Here is an 18,491-nt window from a genome sequence, read left to right on the forward strand (position 1 = left end):
TCTGTCTCCTCATGCTGGACACTGTATTGGAACAGGCTTTCAACGTGGTCTGGTTTCAGTTTTGGAATAAGCAGGTTCTATAACCCAGATAATCTGGCCATGAAACATCTTCACTGTATTTAAAACATTTCCAACAGGGGAAATATTACAGGAAGTCTTCCACAAGTTTGTGCTAGGCATTGTTTCGTTTAAATAAGATCCCTTTTCAAACAGCACCTTGTCTGTTTGTGTCTCAGCGAGTGAGTGGCTGTCACAGATGATGCTGTTATGTCATCTTGCACTCAATTTCTGGCTGTACAATTTTGTGCATTTCTTCTAATGACTCCTGCAAAAAAAGAAAAAACTGAGCAGCAAACCAATTCTTTAGCTTGGCAATCTCATGCATCTTCCTGTTTTTATTGGAAAGAGGTGGTCTTTGCTATTTAATTCTAATTTCAAGGATGTTCCTTCATTGGTTTCTACTTCTGAAAATGAGTGGATTTTGACCTGCTGGGTTTTTTTCCTGGTGGGAAAAAGCTGGGGCTGGGAGCAGAAGGACTGGCCTCCCTGCTCTTTGTGGTTGGCTGTGTTTCTCTGGTTTTAAGGTGGTGGAACTGTGTGGAGAAAATGGAAGGACTTGATGAGGTGCAGCAGCACTGCAAAACCAAAAACCACACAAAGTGCAGTTTCAGGTGTAAATTGTGCAATTTCCCAAGGGCTGCCAAGCTCCTGCTGGGAGAACTCAGTGTGAACATAATTTCACCAGGGTCCTGCCATGGAAGTGACCTCTCCAAAGGTAAATGAGAGGGCAATTAGAGCTGTTGGATCCTTCACCTGCAGTGAGGTACCTGTTACAGGAAAGCCTTGGTTTCATGTGAGGATTTGTAAAATGGAAGTGTGAAAGTTAGAAAAGATCTGTAAGAACATCAGTCACAACTGCTAACCCAGCACTGCCAAGTCTGTTCCTACATTAAGTGCCACATCTAGGAATCTTCTAAATTCCTCCAGGAAAAGGTGACTGTGAGCAGGAAGACCCCATTTCTCCAGGGTCGCTGCCTGGCTGGGAGCAATTAACAGCTGCTGACTCAGGCAAACCTCTGGCACTGATTAACCTCTGCCATGGACCAGGCAGAGGGGTGGGATGGGGACAGAGCAGCGATTGGTTTGTGTCTGAGCACGGAGGGTGGGATTTGGTGCTTCTCTGCTCTGGGTTACACCACCTGGAGAGGATCTTCCTCCTGGGAAGAGGAGCACCTGGGAGGTGGGAGCTGTGTGTAAGCAGGGACTGCTCAGGGTTCAGCATGTCTTTCATCCAGGTAGACAAGGACTCCGATTTTCCTCTCCAAAATCTCCCCTATGGAGTTTTCTCCACAAAGGAAGAGGTGAGTAATAGCAAACTTTGTTCTTGGGGAGCTGTAATTGTTCCAGGGCTATGAGAGAGCAGAATTTCCCAGCAATGTGGGCTAAAGGAAGACTTCCCAGCCTGAGACACTCACAGGCTTCCTGACTTGACGGCAAAGCTGTAGCTGCCACATTGTGTTTCCTTAGTGTGGTTATTTTGATGACAGCTTCTTTGAAACTGCACAAAAGAAATCAGAAGTGTTAATACTGATGAGAAGTACTTTGGCTAACATGTACACTCGTTCCTGTGTGATTTTGACCATTTTTCCGTCATCATTAAATCTGTATTTGGCTCTTTCACTCTGTACATAGAGGCAAGGTGCATTTCACACTCACCTTTTTTTTTTTTAACTCAGTCCCTCCTTTTCTTTGACTGTAGTCACATCATGACCCTTGAGAAGCCACATTAACTACTGCTCTTGCTGAGTTTTGTCAGTGGCTGCCAAAGCATTAAACCAGGGCACCAAATGCGTGTTTCACCTGTTTTTGCAGCTGACCTGTTGTATTTTATTGGATATATGTTTATGCAGTGCTGCATTAAACGTGTGAAAATTGTCATGTTTAAATCTGTGCCCAAAGCCTGCAGGTTGAGCCAGCTCCAGGCCTTCTATTTTATGATCACGTAAAAAAATGTGGCTCAACCTTTCTGCCAAGGAGGTAGCTCCCAATTCCCAATTTTTGTGAGAAATTACCCCAGCTAGGCTGAACCTCACACCTCTGAGTGTCTGATGGAATGGAGCTCAAGAGATGTGTCCTGGAGAAAGGGAAACAAGCCAAGAGCTGCTTCTCAGAAGGAAAAAGTGGAGAATTTATTTGTCATTGCTTACGGAAACTTCATGATTATCTCCTGGTTTCTGCTGCTTATCTGTGTAGGCTAAAAAAAAAAAAATGGACTGGAAGATTGTGCTTTCTGATGTGGTGTTTTCCAAAGATAAAACTGAGATGGTGCATTTAATCTATTCCTAGATGTGTGTGCTGTTATCTGGCAAGTTTAGATTATTTTTCAGCCTTCCTCAGTAACTGTTCTCTGAAAAAAGCATCTTCACTGAAACCCTATGAAATGACAGGCAAGACTTAAATTATTTAGGAGAACAATGTTCTGATAGTAGCTGAATGTTTTAATCATTTCAGGCTAAAACAATTGGTGTCACTCCTGACTATCCCAGTTACAAATTAACCTGACATGACCTTTAGTTTTTTTCTGCAGGAATGTTTGCTGAATAAATACTTACCCCCACTTTTGGAATCTTGCTTGGAAATTAAAGGTTAAAAAATAGGTTTAATAGCATGGATCCCTGAAGGTGGTTATTTTGGTGAGCTGCTCTTCAGAGTGGCTGTAATAGTTTGTCTCTGCTTGCCCAAAGGCACAAATAATGGAGGCTGTGGTGTTTTTTTGCCCTGTGCAGCTGCCGTGGGTCTGTCGGTGCTGCTGCCCCGCCGTCGCCGCCGGCTCCGCGTGAGCCCAGGGGATGAACAGGAGCTTTGTCTCTTGGGCTGCATCTGCCAGGGGCTGCAGCCACAATCCCCTGGGCATGTGGGATGCTGTTCCTGCAGCAAGGGTACATGGAGGATGCAGGCAGGGCTTGGCATGCAGGTCCTGGCTCTTTGCATGGTGTGAGGATGGTGATGTAGGGCAGCCTCATCCAGCGTGGCACACAAATCATGGGTCTGAGCATGATGAGCCTTCCTGATACCATCAGAGGAGCCCAGAGCACCCTCAGTCCTCTGGGGAGGAGCAGGCGTGCAGAAATGCCTGGTTCTCCAATGGCATGCCTATGGGGATGGGATCCATCCTGCCCATAGCCTCTCTGTGCTTTGGTCTCCCACTTGTACAAGGTGCATTTTCCTACCTCACAGCATTTCCCAGCTGAATGGGCTTATTCTGCAATGCTTGTCATTAATGAGGGGTGGGCAAATACTTTTGGGGGAAAGCTGGCAGGGAGAGACACCTCTGCTTGTTGTGCAATCCTTTCCCTAAAAGATTGGGGATTAGGCTCTTTTCCACCTCTCAAGGTCTATAGGGAGTCTGCAATGATGCTCTGCCCATAGGTCTGCCAGGCTCATAGACTGGCTCTTGGTTATCCACTGCTGTGGCACCAGACCTTTGTCCTGGATGGGTTAAACTCTGTGGTCACTGTCTTCCCCTATGCCCTCTCTGGGGCATTTTTGGGTACAAGCATAAACTCTTCTCTTCCCCCCTCTTCTTGCTGCTTTGCAGCCTCGGCACAGGCTTGGGGTAGCAATTGGAGACCAGATTTTGGATCTCAGCGTCATTAAACACCTTTTCAATGGACCAGCTCTGGCCAAACACCAGCACGTCTTTGACCAGGTATTTATCAGAGTCTGTTGTTCTGATTTCCACATGCAGTTTAGATATATTCCACGAGGGACTTTAGCAACTTGTGGTGAGATAATGAACATGATCTGGAAATATGTTGTCAGGTGGATTCTGGCACAGGGAAAACCATCACAGGTGGGATTGTGAGGGGGTCCAAAGGTCATTTTCCAGGAAAGTGTCATCAGCCTTTGGCAATGCAGGCATCTGACACGAAGCCTAAATGTTAATTCTCTCCCACTTGTGCCTTCAGCACTGCACGGATGGGATACTAATGACAGGGAGGTTGTGTTGAGGGTAAAGGTAAATCCAAATGACCTCTGGCTGCAGCTGGTTGAGATATCAAAGCCAGCAAGGCTGCAGTGGTGTGTTAGGGTGGAGCAGTGCAAACCTGCAGCAGGTGTGTGGATGTGGATGGGGATGCAGGTGATCTGGGCAGCCACCCCATAACCCCAGCCACGGGCATCTGACACCGGGATGAAAGCATGGGACATCTTCCTGCATGTGAAGGATAAGCCAAAGTGGTGTTTTCTGTGTTCCCCCACCTGTATCACTGTCAGCCCACCCTGAACGCCTTCATGGGGCTGGGCCGGCCGGCGTGGGCCGAGGCCAGGGCTGTCCTGCAGAGGCTGCTGTCAGCTGGAGAGCCAACCCTGAGGGACAACGCCGAGCTGCGGAGGAGGTGAGGGACAGGAGGGTGGCTGCAGGCACGGGGAGATGTCAGCTGTGCCCTGGGTCACCTGAGTGACAGGACACCAAAACCCACAGTCTGACGTGGTCACCTGCCTCCTACGTGGGAATTAACTGGGGTTTGTGCACACCGAGTGCTTCCTCCTCTTAATTATGTAGAGATTAATCTCTGATTAATCCCGTGACTGCCCGCAGATCTGGGGTGTTTCCTCCACCTGGAAACTGCGAGCTCTGCCCTGGGGTGTGTCTGGACCTGCTGCCTCTCTCTGGACCCTGAGTGGGGCTGGCGTGGGCTGGGCTGGGCTGGGCTGGTCCTCTGACCACCATGGAAACACATGGCCTGCCATGGAAACACAGCCTCAAGGGTCTCCACCTCTCCCACCTCCCCCAGTGCCTCCCTGCCTGCCTGTCACACCTGGAGCAGGCATGGAGAGAGCCCCCAGTTTGTTCTCAGCAGCCACTTGACTTTGCTAAAACTCAGGATGTGGTCACAGATTGGCTTCAGCTTTGGGGCAGGGCAGTGATGCAGGGGCAGGAGGGGAGGGCTGTGCTCTGCTCTGAGCTGTGCTGATGGAACACTTGAGTGTACATTATTCCCACAGCTCTCCTTTGTCCAGAGTGATGCTTTAACCACCACAGGGGATCATTCCTCCCTGTCCTGCCAGGGGCATTGGGAGGATTTAGGCTCCCCTGTGCAGCAGAGAGGTTGAACTGCTGCTTGCCATGTGGATCTTCCCTGAGCAGTGCCAACAGTTCCAATCAGACACCCCAAGAGCCACATGCCATGACCTCACCCTTTCCATGCAGCAGAGGCAGTGCTGTCCTGGGCAGGGCAGGGGGGTTTCTCTGTGCCCCTTGGGAATCCAGCTAGCCCCAGATGTGCTGCCTCCCCACCCACACCCTGACAGCAGCTCCTTTTGCTGTAAGCACCCCAGGAACAGCTCATTTTGCTGTAAGCACCCCAGGAACAGCTTCTTTTGCTGTAAGCACCCATTTTGCTGTAAGCACCCTTTCACTGCAACCATCCCAGGAACAGCAGCCTGGGCAGCTTTTCCGCAAGGTTTCTTTTCTGCAAGACTGCAAACTAAATTAAGGAATTGAGGAAGAAGCTGGGAGAGCAGCTCAGCCTCTTCCATACTTCTCATGGGTGTGAGCTGCAAGTTTTCCTAGATCTGAAGGCATCATCTTTCATTTCAGAGCATTTGTACCTCAAGCTGCTGCGATGATGCACCTGCCTGCCCACATTGGTGAGTTCCCTGCAGCCAAAGGCTCCTCAGTGCTGCCCTTTGCTCCCACACGGAGCTGCTGCTCTATTTCCAGCTTGCTCAGACAGACAGATCATCCCTGTGACAGGGAATGGGTTTTGCAGCAGCCAGGAGTAGATGATTGTACATAATAAAAGGTAGGTGCTGTCTGTGGCACAAGAATAAAAGCCTGGAGAAGCTCAATAGCAGTCAGAACACTCCTGAATGCAATTTCCAGTAAATCAGGGGTGTCTGGTGGTAAATAACTCCTGTCATCAGGTTGGCATTACCAAAGGTCTTTGTGATTAGAGCCAGGAAAGAAACACTTGTACAGTTTCCAGCAATTTTCCCTTTTGCCATCAGAAAATAATTCAGGTGTTGCAAAGTTTCCAAGGCAGATCCTCTGGCACAGCCTCATAAACAGGCTATTTCCTGGGAGTTTCCACTCCCAGACCATTACTCTGGCCAGGATCTTACCTCCACTCCCATGGGGCTGTGGACTACTTTGGGATTAGCATATTGATACAGAGATATAAGCATTTCCTGTTTTTAGCAGGAGTTTGTATTTGGACCCAAACCAACTTGATCAAAGTCACTGAGGGCATGACCTTCATAGGAACAGGGATGTGAACTCTCCCATTTTCCATCCAAACTCTGTTCTGAGTTGGCTTTTGGCTTCCATGGGGCACAGCCCTGATTTGGGACAAAGTCTAGCCTGTCCCAAATTGTTGTCCTAGAGGAAACACGAGGTGTTCCCATAGGTGTGATACCTTCCTGAAAATAGTTTCAGGTTGAATATGTCTTGCCAGAAAATTGCTGGCTGCTGGCTCCTGTGAGTGCTGGGAACAGAGCAGTGCCCTGGACAGAGATGGATCACACAAACACAAGGAAAGCTGTTAGGATTCCACAGCACTGAGGTGCAGCTCTGTCCTGTGTGTGGATCGTGCTTGTCCTGAGTGTCTGCATCCTCCTCTGGGAGGCTGGAGCTGCAGGGGAGAGAGAGCTTCCTGCAGGATCCTCCCGGAGCAGCTGGATAACCCACCCAGCTCGCTAACAACAATGCAAACCCAATTTGGGTTTTTCCCGGGGAGGCGGAGGGCGGGAGCTGTTTGCAGGGATGGCAGCAGAGGGCAGCAGATGTCCTGAGTATTGCCGAGTCCCCATCGGTACCTCCGGAGAGAGGAAAAGCAGCGCCCATTGCCTTGGCTCCGGAAAGGAAAGGGGGCTCTGCTTTATGTCCTGCGATTTGCCTCCTATTCTCTTCTGGAGACTAAAAAAAAATAAATAAATAAAAAGAAGCCACTTTTGTATGCATAGTTTATAGGTGAGCTGTTAATCACCCCTTTATGCTAATAATGACATCCCCGAGCTCTCTCACTGTCTCCTGTCCTGCTCTTTTCGTTGCCATCAGCCTGTGATGTGCTTTAGCCCCCACAGATCAGGGACTTTCCTGCCACTAATCCCTATTTTCTGGCTTTTTTCCTCGTGCAGGAGATTACACTGACTTCTATTCTTCACGCCAACACGCCACAAACGTTGGGATCATGTTCAGGGGGAAGGAGAATGCTCTGATGCCCAACTGGTGGGTAACTTGGGGTTTTCCTCTAGCACAGCATGGTTTTGCAGGCTTATCTGTACATATATGTGATATTTTAAAGGTGTGAGTAGTTTTTCAGGATCACACTGATGTCAGTTCATAGCAGATGGGAATCAGTGCTGTCCAGAGTTCAACACCATAACCAAGCCCCACCTGCCTCCAGCCTCAGCTGAGTCTGCACTGCCCTTCATTGCAGTGCCCACAGCAGTTACCTGCAGCCCCCCAGCTCAAAGAAAGATCTGCCTAAGAACCTGGGCTCTGCTGAGGGCCAGGGAAGCAGGAAAACTCATTCTAAGATCTGAGGAATTAATGGGAGCAGTGGCACAGGAATGCATTCAGACTTCCCCATGGCTTTGGGTTATAGTTTGCTCCTGCTTTTATATCAGAGTAAGACAAGATGTCCATGCCCATCTGTGCAGAGCTCCCTCTCCTTGTACCTCACACTCCTGGGGTGCTCCCACCCCAAAAAGCTGCTCTCACAGCTAACCCACGCCCTGTGGTGCTCTTTCTCCAGGCTGCACTTACCTGTGGGTTATCATGGCAGAGCATCATCTGTGGTGGTGTCTGGGACACCCATCCGGAGACCTGTGGGACAAATGAAACCTGACAATGGTGAGTCCAGGGGAGGATTTTTTAAAAAATTACTTATTTTGTGTTTTCATTTTACTCCACATCATAGATTAGTGAAGTGGAAAGGTCTGGGATGCCTTGCCTAAAGCCCAGCTTGGGGTCAGGACAAGAGAAAGCCCTGGTTTAAGTCCATCCTCTGTTTCCATATCAGGCAGCACCAGCTGATATTGTTTCTTCTGGCCATTATTTCTATTTTCCTACCTGCCTCCCTGAAGTGAAATATTATTTCCTCTACCCACAGATAAACCTCCAGTGTTTGGTGCTTGTAAACGTCTGGATATCGAGCTAGAAATGGTGAGGTTTTTTCCTTCCTTGTGACTTGAAAAACATTTAAATAGAAACAGGGAAGAAAAGGTGGGGTTAGCATCTTCTAAACTGAATGTCCCATAAGGTCCATTCCTGTGTTCCTCTCTGAGCTGTCTGTGCTACAGGCAATGAAGATTTCTGTGGAGTAAACCTCCCCTTTGGATGAGGAGCAGGATGCCTTAGCTCCTTGGGAGGTTTGCTCATGCAGCTCTCAGGCTGGAAAAAGCTCACCTGGCCAAAGCTGAGCACCAGTGGTACTGTCTGGCAGCAGAATTCTGTTTATCATCCACCAGAGCATGTCTCCTGGTTAGCAGTTACCTCTGCACTGCAGGCAGGATCCATCAATGGACACTGGGGTTTGGGATGTTCAGGCTGTCTGCACCTTGAGCTAGAGCAGAGGAAGCCCTGAGTTCTTGGCAGTGGGGTTTGAACTCCTCATTCCCCTGCCTGGGAAGTTGAAACCTGTACTGTGGGTTTTGTAAAAAGACATGCTTGGAAAACACATAATCTTGTGGCTTAGTGTGGTCCAGAAGGGAGAGTTTCATAGGATTGTATTAAGATTTATATCATTTTAATGGCATATATAGTTTTTGTATGATTTATTCCCAATCTTTCCACATTTAAAAAAAAAAAAAAAGTAAGAAGTGTAGTATTGATGGAAATGGTTATAAAAATGTAGTGAAAGAAGTCTTTAATGCTGCATGCTTTGCCAGTCAGTGCTATAAGAGGAGTGCAATCCCATAAATTGGGGTATCTGTGGTGCTGCCATAGCTCTGCTTTGCAGCCTCAGTTCTACTGCTGGCTGCTGCCAGAGCAGAAGGAAAAACCTCCATATTATTGACAGAGACAACTGAGATTCCCAGTGGAATCTTCTGCCACGTGCAAGCTGTAGATTCCTCAGGGAGCCAGTGCAGGCACCAGGATCATGGCCTGCTGTACTCAGTGGGCACATTTCTCCAGCTGCCAGCTCTTCCCACAGCCAGGTCAGGCTCCAGCTCCTTCATCCTTCATCCTTCATCCCCTTGGATGACTCCAAACTCCTTCCTGTTCTCTGCCTGCAGCAAACAGTCCCTTCAGCAGGCAAACCTGTTCTACATCCAGGCTGTAATTAGGAGGGACCATTTTCCCTCCTGCATTTTGGCAACATCCTGCCCTTGTTTAATGCCTGTCTCTAAGCAACACAGAGCTCTTAAGTAATTCAAGCCTGCCAGCTTCATGGAGGGGAAGAAAGGGGGAGTAGACCATGGGTTTTGTCCAAATGTCTATGGGAAATGATGCAAAATTCATCCTGCCCAGCCTCTGTTGCTGCTGTCCCTAACTCTCTGTGCAGCAAAGATTTTTAGCTTCAGAAACTTGACCAGCATGTTGCTTTCCAATTCCAGGCATTCTTTGTAGGTCCTGGAAACAAGCATGGGGAGCCAATTCCCATCAGCAGAGCCCAGGAGCACATCTTTGGGATGGTCCTCATGAATGACTGGAGTGGTAACTGTGGGAATCTGCCTGGAGATGGTCATAGCATCAGGGAAACCCTAGAGAGGGATAAATTACATATTTTAATAGTAGAATGCTAATCCCTGAAACCACTGGGTATAATTGAAAGGGATGAAAAGGAAGTGTTGCTTGTATTTTTCAGTGTCTGTATCAATCCATCTTTGATCAATTAGTAGAACCAGAAATTGTTGCCTAATGAAGATTTATTTACTTCTGAAAGAGGAAATATCAGTCTGGTTTCTTCTGGGCAAGGATGGAGCAGTCCTAAAAATGGTGATACCAAAGTTGGTGATTGATTTCAGTGCCAGGAAAAGGAAAAGGATTTGGCAATCACAAATCCCTCAGTCTCTGCAAAGATTTAACTAGTTGAAATTCACCCTACAACTGACAAAGACCATTAGCTGGGTATAAAAGCATTAATTAAACTGGGGGTAAAAAGGATCTTTATATGGGGATGGCCTGATTTGTTTTACTTACTGCTGATTTATTTTCCTAATCTAGCTGGTCTGAGAAAATTGGGTTGAAAGTTCAAAATGGATTTCTTTAAATTAGGATCTGGGCACAACATCTAGAAAAGAGTGGGAATAATATTTTCAATTCCTGTTAGTCTCTCACGGGTCTGAGGGATGGCAATTCCTAAGATATGTTTAACCACATTTCTTTGAATTTTCTCTTTGCAGCCCGTGACATCCAGAAATGGGAATATGTTCCTCTGGGTCCTTTCCTGAGCAAGAGCCTTGGCACAACCATCTCTCCCTGGGTTGTTACCATGGAAGCTCTCATGCCATTTGTGCTGCCAAACCCTGTCCAGGTTAGCAAGAGGAAGGGCTGAAATAAAGGAAAAGCACTGCTAGAAAAATGTCAGCAGAGCTGGAAGATCCCATCAGTAGAAATCACTGAGCTGTATCCATGCCAAGGATTGTCTCCATGGAGTTTACAGCTGTGATTCTATTTCAGAGCAGATGAAGGCACCCAGGGCCCTCTGAGTTCAAGTGCTCATTGATGTCACTGGCCCAGGCACATGATGTGCTGTCATCCTGCTTGAGCAGGGCAGAAAAACCAGCTTTAGACACCTGGAAAACAAACAAATCAGAGCTTCTTCTGGGTCTTTGGTAGCACTTAGCATCTAGCAAGTGGTGGAGAGAAGGTGGACTGAAGCCAAAATACTTTGTTCAAACATTTCCAGTTGTCTGCATTATGTAGGTGGTTAAAACTGGAAAAGACAACAGAGAGTCTTGCAGAGACCTCAACATTTTCTTCATGCAGGCACAGAGCAAAGATGTGCTGATAGTCTATTTGTGTTGGATTACCAGCCATGCTGAAATGAAGGAAACAGCTTCTGGAAACCTTGTGCAGGAAAGGGAATAGGATTATATGGATATCACATCTGTTCAGAAAGATCTTTAAAAAGGTGTGCATGAGGCCATGTAAAGTGATCAGTAGTAAGAACTGAGCAGCAAGAATGGTGAATGGGTTGTGCAGCACAGCCTGGGTGTACAAAAAGTCACTGGAATGGCTTGTGGATTTAAAATTTGTTGTTGTTGTTGTTGTTGTTGTTGTTTAGACTATGATGTGTTTTATGTGCTTTTAGGATCCCAAGCCACTGCCCTACCTTCAGGATAAAGAGCCCTACACTTTTGACATCAAACTCTTTGTTGCTATTAAAGGTATGGCAAAGCTGAGTGGGTTGCTAAACTGAAATTGCCAATTAAATATTGTGGCACCGCCACATCTCTCAGGCACTTTGCTCTGGGCTCCATGCTCCTCTTCTTCCCTCTTTGCCCAGATTGCCTCTGTCAGAGGAAGAGGCAGAACTCCTCAAGCTCCCCACTGGCTGTGCAGCAATGTGCCAATTCCCCAACGCCTCCCAAATGGTCAGCTTCCCTTCAGAATGGTCCCTGAGGGCTCTCCTTGCACAGGCAGAGGTCACTGGGGCATGGAAAGAACAGATGTGTGTGGGATCCAGATGTTAACCCAGCTCAGCCCCCACCTTATGGCCCTGATGACCACCAGGTCCAGCAGAGAAATGGGCAGCTTGATGCTGCTCCAGTGCAACCCACACGCTTGTTTTCTGTGAAATCCTGGCTTGGTAGCAATAGAAAATGTTATTACTGGTTTCTCGCTAGGGATTACAGCGATAAAAGAAGTCTCCATCCATCTGTAAAATAAAAAGACTCCAACATCATTCATCCAACACAAACAAATTGCCTCTCTTTTTCTTGTTCTTTATTTCCTGCAGGAGAAGGAATGAGCACGCCAACTACTATATGCAGATCCAATTTCAAGGTGAGACTCCAGTACCTTTTGTTTGTTTGCAATCTTGCTGATGCCATCAGCTCCAGCTCTGGGCAATTTCAAACACTGCTTTTTGCATTAGACTCATAAAACAGAATCACAGAAACACTAAGCTTGGAACAGACCTCCAAGATCATCAACTCCAAATGTTATCCCAGCACTGCCAAGTCCTCAACCAAGCCATGTCCCTCACATCCCCACACCTCTTGAACACTTCCAGGGATGGTGAATCCAACATTTCCCTGGGCAGCCTGTTCCAGTGCAGCTGAAGGTCAGATCTCAGTGTCTGAACAGGAGACAGAAGGGAAAAGTTGGAAGATGGTGATAGTTCCCCCTGTGAAGTGGAATCACCTGACGGCTTGGTGAAGGGAACAGCTCTCTGCTGCTCAGTTTGGGGTGCCCAGAGCATCCTAAGCTGCTTGCCCATTTGGCAGGGAGCCATGAGATCAGAGGACTACAGGAAGGGAGAATTGCCTCTTGCAATGCAGCCCTGCAGCCACAGCTCTAATTTAGATGCCACTCACTGCTGCCAGCCCAGGGCTGCCCCAGCCCCTCTGGGGGCAGTGTGGTGGCTCTGCCTCCACCCACTGCTTGGAGCCAGGGGATTTATGTGCCAGCTGCAGCAATCCTCAATCAATTTCATATTCACATTTGGCTCTTTGCGTAGCAATTATCTTAATCAGTAAATCAGTAGTCAGCAAATCAGTAATAAGTAGATTTTTCTATAAAGCTGTTAAAATACTGGGTATAATCACAGAGCCTGGGTCAGCAGTACTGGTCTTAGAGAGGAAGAAGAGGAAAAATGACATCCAGCTGAAATAAGAAGAATTTTAAGCAACTAAATTGCACATTAAAGTGTGGGGATTATGAATGCCACATGACTATATTCTGCATAGCCAGTGGCCCAACAGAGAGGTTTGTCCTTCATCTCTTCAGCCTCCTCTTCCTCCTCCCTGCAGCACATGTATTGGACCATGAAGCAGCAGCTGGCTCATCATTCCATCAATGGCTGCAACCTCAGGCCTGGAGACCTGCTGGCCTCTGGCACCATCAGTGGACCTGTAAGTGTTGAAACAGTGACAGTCACTGCCCAGCAGCTCAGAACTGACCCAGCAGGGCTTGGCTCTGAGCACATGAAACCATCTGCAGTTCTTTCCCAGACACTCCAGGCTGCTGCTTTGGCAGCCCCAAAATCACACTAAGAAATGGTTTGGTTTGAGTCAGTTTTTGTTTGGCTATTTTTTTATGTTGTTGGGTTTTGGTTTTTTGATCTCTCCTGTACTTCTTTCCCCTAAAAACTATTTTACAACAGATCCAAATTAATGTCTGTGTGGGAGCATCCACACAGTCCATTTACCCTCTATGAAATGCAGCTTTTTATTTCTGAAAAGGATGTAAAAGGTGCCTGGGAATAACTTTTCATTTCTCCAAAGAAGTTGGAACCAACTTCACAACTGCTATTCCCCTTGAGCTGCCACATGGACAGTGGCTGCAGTATATGGGCAGCTCTCACTTTCTGAAACACCAAATACAAACCCTGTCACAAAGACAGCCTCAGGTAAGGTGTTTCCAAGCTGGGATGCCTGTACTTCCCTTCTGAGCATTTCTGAGGTGCTTTTTGAATCTTCCAATTATTGTACTGCAGAATGATATTAAAGACTCACAAGCATTCACCAGCTTTGCTCTTCTGAAGAACAAAATGTAATTAAAAATCTGAAATGTGACTACATAAAAGCACTGGATTTGTAGAAGTCTCTTCTACAAAAAGTAATTTGTTTCCATTCTTGCTGTGCCAGACCCAAACTGCTTTACCAGGTTAAACATTATGTTAAATTCACCAGATAACAGCTGTAAGCATTGCTGCTGATAGCCAGCAAGCAATTAAAATGCAAAGGCAGTAGAAGGACCCAATGTATCAATGAATTAAATCCACAGCAAAACTCTGTTCTGCAGAGGTAACATACTTGAGTGTCTTCTCCCAGCAGCAGGAAGCTGAACAGCAGGAAAGACACTAAAATATTGTTTATTTGTTTATGAACTCTTGCTGCAGGAGCCAGAGAGCTTTGGCTCCATGCTGGAGCTGTCCTGGAATGGAACAAAGGAAATCCCTCTTGGCAGTGGGCAGTCCCGTAAATTCCTGCAGGATGGAGATGAAATAATTTTGACAGGTAATGGCTGGCTAGCTGCTCTACACTGCAGCAAGGACACATTGCCATGGGTGGATCCCAGCAGGACAAGCACCTTGTGTGGAGCTGGGCTATTCCATACATACCTGCCATGCAAGCACTGTTGTTTCCATCCTACCTGTCAGGAGGCCAGATGAGGTGGATGGAAATTTCCCTGCCATAAATGCTTTCTAGATTAAGTTATTTGCTTTGCTAAGTCCTTAATGCTCTTGCTTTGCCACTGTGTGAGCACCAAGGGGATGATGGAGGTAGGTTTGCCTTTATGGGCAAAAACACCCTGGGACTAGAAGCAGTTAGTGAGTTGTTTCCACCACGGTCCAAGTTTGCATGTGGAGCAGAGCTTGGCAAATGCTGAAAAAAGTTATTTTGCAAAATATTTAATTTGTAACCTAGGCATATTCAATGAAGTGTGTTGCAAATCAAATATGTGGGAAACAGTATGAAGCCTGTTAGAACAGCTGACCATCTCCCCTCTGAAAAGGGCTCTGCTTGAGAGTTGTTTCATGCTGAGGCATGGTTTTAGTTTTCATCTTGATAATCTAAGGATTTTATGAATTAAAATCTACCATGGTGTTTTTGATCTAAATCCCACTCCTACTTCTTTTTAACCGAAAGCCTAATGCAAAACAAATCTATTTTTTCCTTTCCTCTCATCTTGTCAACCCCTTTGTGGCTCTGGGGTGGCAAATATTTGGCAAGAACAGCCATGAGAAACTTTTGGCTCAAGTCTGGAATATCTCTGCTATGTCATCCACTGAGATTTTAGGGAATGTCCTGTGGGATGTTGTGTGTCACCAGCTGAGTGCCAGCTTGTGCCACACCTGGCTCTGAGCAGCTCCATCCTGCTGATGAGATCACAGATATCTGCCCTGGAACAAATGGCTCAAGCCATGGGGAAACACTTCCCAGGTGTGACTGAGGGCAGAGAAAATGTGACAAACACCTGGGCAGCTGCCTCAAGGTGTGATGCTAATCTGTGCCTGTGTAGTTGGACCTGCTCAATCCAGACAGGAATTTTGGGATTTTTGACAGAACAGTTTAAAATTATCATTTTTTCTTTTCAGAAAAATTTTTAACAAAAGCCAAGAAATTTTCTGTGATGAAAATAAAATAAAGGGGTAATGTAGGTATTCCATTGCCCCACTGGTGGCTCCATACTGGTTTTGGTGGTGCTGCAGCCAGAGCCCCACTGGCTCCTGCCTGGCAGCCCATCCAATAGCCTTGAAAATTGTGTTTCTGTGAGGTGCTGCCAGTTTGAGAGAGGAAGATGCTGAGACAGCTGGAGGTTGAGATGTGCTGGAGAGAGCCACAGGTGATGAACCTGAGGAGTCCCCAGTGCCTGTGACATCCTGCAGCTTCCCAACAGTGCAGAAACTGCTCATGCTGCAATGGGGAGGCATCTGGCACTGCTCTCTACAGCTCCCCATATATCCAGGGACTCACCCCATATATCCAGGGACATCCCCTGCAATTCACAGTGCCACACTGCCCTCCAGAGTTGCCAATCTCCCTCCAGTAACTATGTCAGGAGCCTTAAATTAGGTCACAGTTAGGAATGATGACCATCCCTGTGGAGTTACACTGATATCTCTGCTGGGGAGGAGCAGCTGGGGAGCTGCTGGCATGGGCAGCCAGCTCAGGGACAAATGGGACTGACCCATCAGCCACGTTGTTCTGCACGCCCAGGACAAGCTGTGCTAATTAGTTAAATACTTTGAATCCGGAATGTCTTTGATCTCTAAAGATGACATGATGGCATTGCTGCTGAGCTGGGTGAGGGCAGTGGGACATCCCCGTGTGAATCCATCTGCTGGGCTGTTTTACACTGGCAGTTTGTGGCTGAGGAGATCAGGGCATTGCAGAGAGCCAGGTGCTGCTGGGGCTCTGCTGGGACAGTTTGGGAGCTGCTCCTGTTTAGTGATGTATGGCAGGTCCAGAGCCTTAAGGCACCCTTGGGGCAGAGCTAGTGCTATTCCATCCTCTCCCCAGGCACTGCCATTAGCTCTTGCCAAGTGCTCAACCCATCATTTCTAGTTTCCTGTTTCAGCTTTGTATTCTTACTCCCCATGTGGGACCTATTTCAGAGACCTAACGCATAAAATGAGAGAAATATATTTCTCCCAAGAAGTGTGTCTCAGGGAGGGAAGATTGCAGGGGAAGGGCTGCTGGTGATGTTGGCAACAAAACCCCCTCAGCAGCTCCTTGGCACACACAGAGCTCAGGCCAGGGCTGGCAGCACAGGGCTTGCTTTGTTCAGTGTGCTGCTCCTTGGTGCTACCCTAAATTGTGCCTGACAGCAGGGATAACTAAACTGGACTGGAATAATCAGCTGCTGCTCAAAGGAAAGCTGGCAATGAAGCCTAATGAGGCAAATGGAAGCTGAGGGAGCCTTGCAGTGCCTTACTCCAGTATTGCCTGTGGATGAGGATTACCTGGTGGATCCCAGGATGATGTCTGTGGCTTTACACAAGCATTATAGACACCACTGTCCTTGGAAAACTTCATTTCAGCCTGGCTGTGAGGGCTGCACTGTGGGTTAGAGCTGGCAGGGTCTCTGTGCTGCAGTAACAGAAAGCCTGAGCCCACCCTTTCTCTTCCTCACAGGAGGTTTCCACTGCCTTGTGCTAAGGGTGGGAATTACAGTTAGGGTCTGCTCTGTCGAGCTCCTTCACAGCTTCTGGAAGGTGGCTGGTTTTTTTCACATGCAGGTGATGTATTCCACCAGGAAAATCCATCTCTAGCCACAAAATCAGTCCTTAAAATGCAGCATATGCCCCTTGTCCTTCCCATGATCAGCTGCTGTAGCAGAAGGCTTCAGTAGGTTTCCTCAGCTGTTTCTTCCCAGAATAGATTCCCAGATGGGCCAGAAGGCCCTGGCTGTGTCCCCTGCCCTGCCCTGCTCTGCCTGCAGCCTTGCTGGTGGCTGCATGTGGCAGCAAGAGGAGCTGCAGCATCGCTGTGCCAATGTCATCCCCTCCATCCCGCAGGAGCAGGGAGAGGCAGAGCTGTCCCGTAGTCAGAGATGCTGTCACTGCCCCGTGAGCTCTGCAGCAGCCAGCAGACCTTCCACGCCCTCTTATGTAACAGGGGATTAATGAGAGCTTGGAGTGAGATGCCAAATTTCTCATGGAGCTAAACCACTTGACTTTAGCAAGCGGAACAGCCTCTGCAAGGGTAGGTGCTGCTGCTGGAGGGGTTTAATGACTGCTTTTCTGGCTCTCCTGATATCCCAAGAGCAGTCCTGATGCTGCAGAAAGAGAATCCAGATTTACTTGATTAATTGCAGGGCTGGGCTAGGCAGTGAATCAGTTTGCCAGGTAGATTGATGGTGCTGCAGGTTAGGTTTGAAAACAGAAATATTGCTGGCACATCTTGTTTGTTCTTTGATCAATTCACTGGACTTGCATATTGCTGTGTTTAACAGTTTGTGCTTCTTTATTCCTCATATTCCTGGGCTACATGAGCTCTTCCAGGTGTTCTTATTTTTACCCCTCATTGCATTTCCAAAATGTTTTCACTTGGTTTTGGCCTCTTTATGCCTTTATTCACTTTCACTCCTGGTGAAATCCTGCTGTCCTTACAGAACAAGCTGTGTGTTGTTTTCTGCCCCTAGGTTACTGCCAGGGCAATGGCTTCCGTGTGGGATTTGGCCAATGCTCAGGAAAAATCCTTCCAGCCCTGTCGAATCCATGAGGACTGGAGTAGTGTGACATCCAAGGATGAACCCTCCTCCCACCTCTACCAGTCATTCTGCTTTATTCGGATTTATTATTTTTATATGAGTGATTGGAATCTTATTGTTTTTAATTATCAATAAATATCTTAAAGGGGAACGTGGCTCTTTGGTGTGATAAGAAGAAGGATTTCAATGCCAGCTTAAAATTCTCAGAATATGAATAAGATGATTGAAATGGAAAGTGAGGTTCTTAACTCTTCTGCCATATTAATGTTTTTTTCATAATTATAAAAAGAGGCTTTCAAGTAAGCTTAAATATTCAGAGTACTAGGCTGATGATAAGAGCTGAGATTCCATGCTGACTTCCTTTTTTCCACAGTGTTAATATGCTGGAGGTGAAATCCTGAAGGCGAGTTGCATATGGATGTTAAAACTTGTAGACCTTCCTGAGTAAGATTTACGTGGCTGTGCCCTAAAATAATTCACAACAAAGCAATTTGGAAATGTGGAAATTGACACAAGTGAAGGCAATGGGTGGGATGTGCCTGCTCCTCCTGCCTTACACAGCCAGAGGTGACTCTCCTGCCCCAGAGCAGAGGTTGATCCCAGCCCAGAGATGGGAGCCTGTGCTGGCTCACCCCTCAAAAGAGCATGGACAGCC

The 18,491-nt window shown here is 47.3% G+C and overlaps 1 protein-coding gene across 1 annotated transcript; it reads left to right on the forward strand.

Moving 5' to 3' along the window:
- Positions 1-1,184: 1,184 nt before the first annotated feature.
- FAH (fumarylacetoacetate hydrolase) lies at positions 1,185-17,987 on the forward strand. Its single transcript, XM_085070475.1, has 14 exons — positions 1,185-1,361; positions 3,599-3,709; positions 4,276-4,397; positions 5,603-5,652; positions 7,141-7,231; positions 7,761-7,858; positions 8,118-8,170; positions 9,565-9,664; positions 10,354-10,484; positions 11,265-11,340; positions 11,913-11,959; positions 12,928-13,029; positions 14,019-14,136; positions 17,768-17,987. Exons 1-14 carry the CDS (start codon positions 1,281-1,283, stop codon positions 17,845-17,847), a joined length of 1,260 nt encoding a protein of 419 aa, XP_084926601.1. The 5' UTR covers positions 1,185-1,280; the 3' UTR covers positions 17,848-17,987.
- The last annotated feature ends 504 nt before the right edge of the window (positions 17,988-18,491 follow it).

The sequence above is a fragment of the Lichenostomus cassidix genome, chromosome 10 (genome assembly GCF_008360975.1).
Source record: "Lichenostomus cassidix isolate B80296 chromosome 10, HeHo_3.0, whole genome shotgun sequence".
NCBI lineage: Eukaryota > Metazoa > Chordata > Aves > Passeriformes > Meliphagidae > Lichenostomus > Lichenostomus cassidix.

Excerpts from the sequence above, each read along its gene's own strand:
- FAH (XM_085070475.1), top strand. The coding sequence starts at position 1,281 with ATGTCTTTCATCCAGGTAGACAAGGACTCCGATTTTCCTCTCCAAAAT. Across the intron at positions 13,030-14,018 it reads CTGGCACCATCAGTGGACCT|GAGCCAGAGAGCTTTGGCTC; the intron begins GTAAGTGTTGAA and ends CTCTTGCTGCAG. Across the intron at positions 14,137-17,767 it reads AGATGAAATAATTTTGACAG|GTTACTGCCAGGGCAATGGC; the intron begins GTAATGGCTGGC and ends TTCTGCCCCTAG.